Consider the following 10,923-nt stretch of genomic DNA (forward strand, 5'->3'; position numbering starts at 1 on the left):
TATTCAGTTGTACTATTCAACCTACTGTGGATCCAGTCCTGCTCTCAATTGCTCTCACTCTCTCATATACCACATCAGAAGTTTATTAATTCTGGGCTGCTCTGTCCTTCTTACAGTGTACCATTTATTTCTAATGTATTAGTTGGCCTCTCCCTAAACTACAGTAGAGCCATGCCTTACGTGGGGATCCATTCGAGACCCCACCCCCCACCCCGCGTAAGGCAAATGCCGTGTAAACTCGAGCCCATTCAATACATTGCAGCGCAGCATCCGCGTAAAGTTGAAGTCACGTATAAATAATAATAATAAATAAAAGCTTTATTTCTAGCCCGCCTTTCCAAAGATCAAGGCGGGTTACAGTGGGTATGATGCACCCACGTATGGAGTGGGCATGCTGTATTTCCATCCTACTGTTCAGAAACACAGATCTTCCTGGAGGTGTGGACTAACAAGATTTAAGCTTATTGTTTTCCTCTCAATGTGTCCAGAAAGTTTCTGCCATGATTTGCCATTTTGAACTGAGAAATCTCTATATTTATTTGACTCTACATCTAATAGGTCTGATGTCATATCGGTACAAATAATTTCATTCCCCCAAAACAGTATTTTCTGACAGGTATCTGTTCACTTCCTGAGTCTGACTGTACGATTGTCTTAGCAAATGCTAATTATGTGTCTTTCTCTGTTGAGGAGACCCAGGGCTATCAGGCTTTTTCATATATTGTTTTTTATGGGCTTTTCGGGCTGTGTGGCCATGTTCTAGAAGAATTTCTTCCTGATGTTTTGCCAGCATCTGTGGCTGGCATCTTCAGAGAATGCTTGCCTGGAAAAAGTTGTGTATGTGTGTGTGTGTGTATGTGACACACACACACACACACGCACATGCGCGCGCACACACACACACACACACACATACTGTGTGAGCCTGGGAATGCAGGAGTGATTTGCACAAGTATTCTTCAGTTGCTGATGGCAGGCTTCAGGCTGGGAGATCATTATTGGTGATCATTATCTGCTGGGACAGCCCCTGACTCTGAGTGGTTTCCCATTTGCATTTGCTGCATCCTTATTTTGCTATTCTTCAGGACTGGTAGCCAAATTTTGTTCACTTTTTTCTTCTTTCCGGTTGAAATTATCCAGATGTTTGTGAATTTCAATGGCTTCCCTGTGCATCCTGACCTGGTAGTGGTTGGCATGGTCCAGAACTTCAGTGTTTTCAAACAGTATTTTATGCCCAGGATGGTTTGTGGCATGTTCTGCTACTGCTGATTTTTCTGGCTGGCCTAGTCTGCAGTGTCTCTTGTGTTCCTTGATTCTTGTTTGCACACTGCGTTTGGTGGTCCCTATGTAGACTTGTCTGCAGCTGCATGGCATGCGGTTAACTCCTGTGGCTGTGAGAGGGTGTCTCTGGTCCTTGGTTGAGTGAAGCATTTGCTGGATTTTTTTTTCGTCATCGGTTTGAAAACAGTAAATTAAGAACTGCATGCCATGAGTCCACATATCTTCAAGTGTTGGTAAAAGTTGAAATTAACCCAAGAAAATAGATTACTTGCTTTAGGCACATGTACGTCATGGCAAAGGAAAGAGTAGGGGAGAGAAATTGCTAATTTGTGTGTATTTATTTATTTTAACTTCCATGAAAATGAGAAATTGCCCAGGAGGGAGAGAAAGCATAAAAACTTAACATTAAGAGGCCCTTGCAGGGGTGAAGAAGCTTATGCAAATATTATGATTGGCCCTGAATTATCATCTTCTCTGGTTTTCTTGTCATACTGCTGTAATAATTGCTACATTATCTAAATGAACCCCAGCCTGGAAAAATATCTTCTGCAACCATGTGCATGGTTTCGAGGAAAGCATAGTATTGTACTTTGTTTTGTTTTGTTGGCCCCCTGTAATCAAATGTACTATGTAGAGATGGTCTGACCTGATTTGATACCTGTGCCCGTAAATACTTTTAAGTTGTACTGTTCTGCCCAGTTTTCACAATTTAATGAAAGTAGGGGTTTGTGGTGCTTGAATCTTATTATGCAAATAATGCAGTCTAATTTGATAATATTACTTTATCAGTATTAGTATGATTAATCTATACCAATCACTATTATGCAAGCAGACAGCAGTGATTAATCATTCTCGAACAATAACGCCCCCCCCCCCCGAAATCTTTGTTGATTAATCATCTTTGATAAAGTTCCCCAAAGAGTGGTAACAAACACCTCTCCATTTTCCCCACTTCCTTTACATTCAGTTGCTTGATATTAGTGTCCAGTAACTGGAGAATCAGCATATTCAGCATTTACTTATCCATCAGGAATACTTTAAGTGTGCTTAAATTTTTAATAGGCAGTACTAATTGAAATACTCCCAATAATGTCCCTTTTGTAAGGGAGATCAAAGCAAATGTTTCAGTTTGGCCCTAAGCTAATGAGTTTCAGCTCACTACTTGCATTAAAGTGGGTTGTAGAGATGTGTGGATCTTCTTTTCTCTCCATGCTCTTTCTTGCTTAAATTTTAATCCAACTGTAGAGGTAAAGTTAATTAAAATAAAGGTTTTTATACCCAGGTGCTCAGGTAGCTTTAAGAATTATTGACATGAGGTGTAAATTATTGCAACATCTTTAAGATCAGGCAAGTTAAATTCCAGGTAATAGGTAAGTTTGTACATGACTAATTCCTAGCAAGCTGTACAGGCCAGATTATTCTGAAATCAGTGGGGTCTCATCTGTCTGACCTTACTTTTCCCAAGTCTTTCTTTTCTCACTTAAATAAGAAAAAACTCATCAATTGTTCAGTAATGATTGATTAAAAATCCTGATTTTTTCCCTTTCTGTCTGGACTGTTGAACTATGAAATGTTAATTACAGGATCTTCATCTGTGTAACTAACAAAGCTGGGTTGTGTTCATACATACATATGCATTATTCCAAAATACTGTAGTAAACTTTTCAAACTAGACAAACATTTTTATTACATGTGCCTCAGATGTTCAGTAGTCACCATTGGCTAGAAATAGATGATTGTACCAATGGATACTTCGTCTTAAAAAATAAAAGAGCAAACGTCACAGTCATCAATTGATTGATTGATTGATTGACTGATGGCAGTTTTTGATTGCAGGTTTTACTCAAATAAAATGTTTTATTCTTAAAAATATGGAAACTCTGCTAGAGTCCAATTATACAAGAAAAAGGAATTGCATATCTTGCAGATCTCTGTGAACCTGCTGTATAAAGATTTGAGAGCTTATGCGAGCTTTGAGTGTGTATTTATCAAAGCACCCATAGAGCACTAAATAAATACTACACAATGCTGTCAACAAGCTCAGTAGAGGTGAGATAAACACCCAGAGGCAGCTGAAGTTGAAAGCCTGTGATTTTATTATTATGCCACTTAGCTATACATGTTTAATAACTCTTTGTACAGCAAGTAATTTATACATAATCAAATGAGTTTGAACAAATTGTTGTTTTTATGACTGCGAAACCAAGCTTGTTTACAGTGATTGATTGAAAGCATCAGTGAATTAATGCTTGTTGTTCTGCCTTGGGCTTCCTCTTTTTTTTGGATATTGGCAGTTCAAATACTGAACTTCTCATCTACCTTGTGCCCTCCACATTCTTTTTTTACTGGAAGTTTATTTGGACCTGTAGGTTTGGTTGTTAGGATATCTTGTGTTCCAGTCATAACAAGTCCTCAGGTGAAATATTACTCTACCGTCTAGTGCTGGTAAGGGTGTTTCTCATTTTCTTTGCTATCCTGCTAAAATTGTTGGAATATTCATGAGGAAGAGTAATGTCCAGATGGAGATTATACCTGCCGACGTTAATCTGGATGGACACACATCGTCTCTCATTTGTTTCAGTTCATGGACTGGGGCATTTGTTGTGTGCCTTTCACAAAGTCCCTTATCTTTCTTTTTCCTCCCCAGGCACAGCTACAAGTGGGAATGGAGAGTTTGGTGACTGGAGTGCCTTCAACCAAGCCTCTCCAAGCCCTGCTGCTGCGTCTGGAGAGCTCTTTGGTGGGCCTGCTCAGCCAGCTGTTGAGCTCTTTAGTGGATCTGCTCAGCAGAGCCTTGGCCAGCCTCCAGCTGCTTCAAATGCTGCTGACCTCTTTGATTTGATGGGTGCCTCCCAAGCCACCATGACCTCTTCCCAAAGCATGAATTTTTCCATGATGGGTTCTAACACTGTCAGCATTAATCTACCTATGTCAAGATCCCAGGTATGATGCTGTTCTGTCGTATCTTAATGATCATTCTCTCCATGCAGAAGGTTGTGCCAAATAGGTTTGACATACTCCTTCCTTAAAGCATCTTTTCTGTAGATCTCAGATGCTTTCTTGTCTCTTTTGCTTCAATGGTCACTCTTCAAGATTTAACTAAATTAAGAAAGAGAATGCCTTAGGTAATTCAAGAGCTCTTTAACATATTGTAGGTCTCAAATTTGATTGGCAGCACAGGGGTAAATGGTGACTTGTTTCTGACAGACCATTTTACAAAGGATTTCTTCCAGTTGTGGAATAATTTACTATCGAAAGCCAGGTTTTTTGATTTGCTAAAGTCCACTACTAATTTTTCAGACTCTAAAACCAAAATAGATTCTGAGTCGGGGAGTCAGGGGAAGATAATATTTGGTGGGTGGAAGGAAGGAATGGAACACTTTTGAGTTAACTAGTCTTGACACAGTGCTAGCAAGCTACCAGTTGACAGGTAAATTACTAAAGAGATGATCTTGAACCCTTTATTTGCATGAACTTCAACTCTGACTTTTTTGTTTCTCTTAAATAAGCACGAATATCCATCTGTTTCTCTTCATGGTGACTGTATAAATTGACTGTAAAATACAGTCAGCAGTGAATAGCATAACTGTCAAGATCTCTTTCTGTCTGTCTCATTGACACTTCTAGCCTTTGCAAAATGTCAACCCAATGATGCAGAAACCCAATCAACTTTATAACCTGGGTGCAGAGATTGTCCCCAAAAATATAGGCAAAACCCTGCCATCCACTTGGTCAGATCCCAGTGTTAATATCAGTTTGGACAATTTAGTTCCTGGTATGCAACCTTCTAAGCCACAGCAACCATCACTGAACACAATGATTCAACAACAGAGTAAGTAACCACCTATGCTATCATTCTTTCTCTGCAGGATTTGTAAAGGGGGGTGGGGAATGTGGTTATGTGTTTCTTAAAGTATTCATGATCAAGCTGTGTTCTAAAAAAATATCACCACCCATAGATAACTTCAGCTTCCATAGATTTTCTGTTTTCTATAACTAAAGTGTATTATGCAGAGAAAGAAACTGTTGGGAGGTGCCAGAACTCAGCATTAGTTTGTGATTTTTCCATCTTAAATTATCTGATCCATTTTCTAGTGAAATGAGCAAGTAGTGATGAGAAAGATTCATATGTCTAAGACCATGAATAGCTGCTACCAGTCAAAGTGAGCAGTGGTGGACAAGATGGACCTATGGCAAAATTCATTGTGTTTCTGTTTCATATGAAATTGTGAAAGCATTTGATTTTGAGTTTCAGCTTACACAAATCTAGAAATATGACATAGCCATCTAATTGTAGAACCTGAATTGTATTATCTAGAGCAAGTATGGATGACATTTGGCCCTCCAGATGTTTTGGACTGTAGATGCAAACTAAGTTTTGCCTAGAGATTATAGAAGTTTCCGAGATAACTGCGCAGGCACAGTAAAAACCCATTTGTGTGAATTCGCAGATGACCGCTCAAAGAAATACTGTTACAGGTGAGCAACCTGTCCATACCCCACCTTTCTCCCAGTATAGGGACACAAGGCAGCAAACAAGAAGTATAAAACAATACAATTTAAAAATAATATAACATTAAACTATATAAATACAAAATAACAATTTTAAATAACAATAATTTTAACATTTATAAGTTGAAATATAACATGTTAAAAATACAAACGATTAAAATTTATATAGCACAGCATTAAAAACCCAGTCCTTATCAGCTGAAAAGGCCTGACTGCACAAAAATGTCTTTACCTGGCATCGGAAGGATAGCAGGGATGGAGCCATCCTGGCCTCTCTAGGGAGGGAGTTCCAAAGCTTGGGAGCACCCACTTAAAAGGCCCTGTCTCTTGTTCCCACCAAATGTGCCTTAGAGAGTGGTAAGACAGAGAGAAGGGCCTCTCATGATGATCTCAATACTCTGGGGGGCTCATACAGGGAGATATGGTCCTTCAAGTAGCCTGGACCCCAAGCCTTATAGGGTTTTATAGGTCAAAACCAGCACTTTGAATTGTGCCCGGAAATGAACTGGCCGCCAATGGAGCTGTTGCAATAAGGAAGTTATATGCTCTCTGTAGCCAGTTCCAGTTAACAGCCTGGCTGCAGCTCTTTGAACCAGCTGAAGTTTCTAAGCACTTTTCAAAGGCAGCCCCACGTAAAGACCATTACAGTAATCCAAACAGGACGTAACCAGGGCATGTACTATTGTGGCCAGATCTGACTTCTCCAGGAACAGGTGCACGCATGTTTTACCTGTGCAAAAGCACTCCTGGTCACCACCAATACGTGGGCTACCAGGCTCAGCGCTGAATCCAGAAGTACCCCCAAACTACAAACCTGAGTTTTCAGGGGGAGTGTATACCCATCTAACACAGGCTGAATCCCTATTCCCGGATCTGTTTTTCGACTAACCAGGACCACCTCTGTCTTGTCTGGATTAAGCTGGCCTTCACCCAGTCCATTACAGCAGCCAGACACCACTTTAGGACAGAAACAGCTTCCTTGGAATTAGGTGGAAAGGAATGATAGAGCTGGGTATCATCAGCATACAGGTAACACCTTACTTCAAGTAGACCAGAACATCTGGAGGGCCAAATTCTAGAGGAAAGGTGTGGGAGAGAGTGGCAGGGAGCTGAAGGAAAGGGGACTGTGGGAATTAAAAATTGTGTGAACCATAACAGGCAGGCGTATAGATGTGTTAAGGATTGGGCATCAGTCCAAATAAGGGAATAGGAAAGAAAACTTAACATTTTTCCCCCTGTAGATATGCAACAACCTATGAATGTGATGTCTCAGAATTTTGCAACCATGAGCCTCAACTCACCACCCAGCATGATGCCTGTTCGACCTCCGGCAAATCCACTGATGGGAGGACCCATTTCTGTAGGGATGGGAATGCCTACGGTGATGACTGGCACAATGGGCATGGCTTCCATGGGAAGCACACCTATGATGAATCAGGGCATGATGGGAATGAATGTTAACATGGCAGTGCCAGCTTCTGGAATGGGTTTGTCAGGTACGATGGGCATGAGTGTTCCTAATATAGCTGTGGCAGCCTCCATGACTCCTGGGACTGTGCAACCGAAGCAAGATGCCTTTGCAAATTTTGCCAATTTTAGCAAATAAAGATTGTAAACTAATCAGATTCAATGAAGGATTTTAGCTGCACAAATAAAGCTGGGATAAGGGTGGGAAATGCTGATCAAATGCTTTTTTTTTTCCTTTTATTGCTTACTTTTAAAGAATCCACATTTTAAAAAAAAAAACCCAAAGGTCGTTTTATACACGCTGAAACTGCTTTTGTTGAAGGTTTGATGAATAAAGGTTCTTCCAGTGAGTCAGATGTTTGACATTGCAGTGACAAGGCCTTGTTTTGGAACAAGACAATTAAAAGCCTTTCTGGATGGCAGAACCAGTTTTAACTTTGAAACTTCTGGAATGCCCAAAATTTTGTGGGCTGGAAGAATCTGTGTGAATCTAATTTTATACTTGATTTCTGTCTCTTTCTCCCCTCTCCTGGAATCTGTTTATCATAATTGGATCCATTCCTTTTCCTACCAGTGAGTCAAATTTGAAGTCAAAGTATGCTGATCAATTTTTTATAAGAATATATATATATATTTTTGTCCAAAAATGGCTTACATATGTGATTATGGCTAATTCAGAGGGACCTCGAATGTATATATACTTTTGCTACTCTTCCAGCAACGCTCCTATACTTATCCAGATTTTTATTGTAGATTTCTTCAAGCAATTTGCCGATGAATAGGGTTTGTGGGGGACTTCCTGCCTCTTTGTGCTATAAGAGCCTATGCAGAAGTGGTAGTAATGTCATCTGGAGCTGCTGTGTGGTTTCCTTTCAGAGAACTCTAGAAAATATATATATGGTTTGGATTTGATTTGGGGTGGCTTTTCTTCAGTCCTGCTTCAGTTGTAATTGGCATACCCTAGCCCATTTACACACCTGCAGACAGTCAAAAGGCAAAAATATTTATTATAGTTTTCTTGCAACTTTACAAAAGAAAAGAAAGAAGACCCATATCTTTTAAGTTACCAGTAATCACCATTGATTTTTTTTTGTTAATCCAACAGTACTGGATTCCAGATTTTATTCATCTGGTGACTTCACTTCTCTTATGTAAATATGGCCTTAGCAATTGCGGAATTCAATAGAAAGGAGTTAAATAAATATAAATATATATATATATTATTAAAGGAAACCTGTAGCAGTCAGATTTTATGAATTAATGAAAATAAAAGAAACAAATGAATGAATTAAAGGCTTTCCCTCCCTTCTTCTGATATAAGTCAGCCTTTAGATTCACACATGCATCATGATTTTTAGTCTGGAATGTGGAGGTTCAGTTTATGGAATGCAGAGGTTCAGTTTATATTCACAAAGCCGGGGCTGCTATCGAGAATAAGTACTATATTCTAGGTATGAAACTTTATTGCCTTCCCTTTTCTTATGTTGGATATTTATTATTATTATTATTAAATTGATAAAACTTTATTTCCATTGTATTCATAATGTTCTGTTATACATAACATTAAACTGTTCATTAAAAACAATGTTGGGGCTGCCTCTCTTTTCATTCCATTTGACGTTTGTGAAAGCGGTTGGGGGGAATAATTATAATTTGGGCAAAGTAATTTTTATAAATAATTTAAAATTGTTTAATGACTTTTTATCTCCTGCCTTTCCTATCTGACTCTACTGTTAGGAATTAAAAATGAAGCAGCCAAGATATCTTGACCCACTCCAGCCTTGCTAATGCTCCATCTACAACATTTCTAATTAGGCAGAAATTCATGTACTTCAGCTAAGTGGTAATGAAAAGTGATTCATTTGCTGAATAAGAGATGAGAGTGAGTGTAATTAGCTGACTGCGGTTTTTAATCTTTCAACAATTCAATGTGTTTAAATTAGTTTCAAAGAATAGAAGCTTTCAAGTGTTGTTACATCAAAGAAATCAAGACAAGCTTTACTGGTTGAGCGGGATGGATCACCTTCTCTTCATCTCCAATTTTGAAACCCTTGAACTATTTGTGGGAATTGTCCTCATAAGTTTGACTTGTGACAGATGTTCAGAAGGGGAAAAACGAAGAAGAAAAAACCCAACTACTGTATATAGTATCTCAAAAGGCAGGAACAAACTGGTTTTCATGGGGGGAAGGAGAAGTCAAAACGGGGTTTTTAAATGTCATTTTATTTCTATGGTACCAATGAACGGAAGTCCAAGAACATAGTCAATAAAAGTCAAGGTGCATCTTGCAATTCAGAATCAATTAGTGTTGACTAAAGTTTTGGAAAATGTTGGGCAAATTTGTCAAATACCTGGGTAGTCACTACACAGTTTAATTGTATTCTGGTGTCCAAAGGAGGCTGATACAGATAACAATACCATCAAGACAGACAGCAAATATGAACGTGAAAATACTTTGGCAACTCTAAAAGCCTGTGCCCCATGAAACCTGACCACCAGGTATTTGGTTTACAGTTGGCCCTCTGTATTTGCGGATTTGACTTTTGCGGATTTGATTATTTGCGTTTTTGATTAATATGTTATCTTTAGGAATCTCTAGGTCCTCCAGCCCAACTCTGCCAGAAGTTGACCATAAAGTTGTGCTGGAGAACCTAGAAGTTCCTAGAGAAAGCAGGTTCTCCAGCATGATTCTGTGATCAACTTCTAGCATATGTTGACCACAGAGTTGCACTGGATGACCTAGAGAGGTGTTCTTAGATAAAAAGAACAGTGATTTTTTAAAAAAAATTTGTGTTTTTTCCACATTCACGGGGGTCCTTCATCCCTAACTACAGTGAATGTGGAAGGACCACTGTATTTGCTTATGGAAGATGCTTTGGTGAATTTCCAAGATGGGAAGATAGTCATAAAATAAGACAGCACCAAAACTCTGGATATTTCATTTTGTTTCATGGACTACTTACAGTTGCTAAGATTGCTTGGAAGTATAATCTTTGAGAACTGGAGAACAGGAGAAGTCCCAGCAGACTGGAGGAGGGCAAACGTTGTTCCCATCTTCAAAAAGGGAAAAAAGAGGATCCCAACAATTATCGTCCAGTTAGTCTGACTCAATACCAGGAAAGATTCTTGAGCAGATCATTAAACCAGAGGAGTCTGGAACATCTTAGAAGGCAATTCCATAATCACAAAAAGTCGCTAGGTTTCAGAGAAAAAGTCATGCCAGCCAAAATCTGATCTCTCTTTGATAAATTACAGCTTGGTAGATGAAAGGACACTGCGGTGGATAAGGCCTTTGACAAAGTTCCCCATGACATTCTTGCAAACAAGCTTGTAAAATGTGGGCTAGTCAAGGCAACAGTTACATGGATTTGTAATTGGTTGACTGGCCGAACCCAAAGGGTGCTCAACAATCGCTCTTTTTCATCCTGGAGAGAAGTGACCAGTGGGGTCCCATAGGGGTCCGCCTGGGACCAGTGCTATTCAACATCTTTATCAATGACTTGGATGACAGAATTGGGAGCATACTTATCAAATTTGCAGATGACACCAAATTAGGTGGAGTAGCTAACACACTAAAGGATAGGATTAACATTTAAAATGACCTGAATAGACTGGAAATCTGGGCCAAAGCTAACAAAATGAACTTCAACAGGGAGAAATGTA

General features: G+C 39.3%; 1 protein-coding gene across 1 annotated transcript in view; it reads left to right on the forward strand.

The window, feature by feature from the left end:
* The window catches only part of CLINT1 (clathrin interactor 1), a 93,707-nt gene extending 86,192 nt beyond the window's left edge, over nt 1-7,515 (forward strand). The window contains exons 9-11 of the mRNA XM_042447498.1: nt 3,785-4,224; nt 4,909-5,113; nt 7,035-7,515. Of these exons, the coding sequence (XP_042303432.1) occupies nt 3,785-4,224; nt 4,909-5,113; nt 7,035-7,399 (1,010 nt within the window). The 3' untranslated portion in view covers nt 7,400-7,515. The remainder of the gene's footprint in view (nt 1-3,784; nt 4,225-4,908; nt 5,114-7,034) is intronic.
* The last annotated feature ends 3,408 nt before the right edge of the window (nt 7,516-10,923 follow it).

Source organism: Sceloporus undulatus, chromosome 2, assembly GCF_019175285.1.
Source record: "Sceloporus undulatus isolate JIND9_A2432 ecotype Alabama chromosome 2, SceUnd_v1.1, whole genome shotgun sequence".
Classification (NCBI taxonomy): domain Eukaryota; kingdom Metazoa; phylum Chordata; class Lepidosauria; order Squamata; family Phrynosomatidae; genus Sceloporus; species Sceloporus undulatus.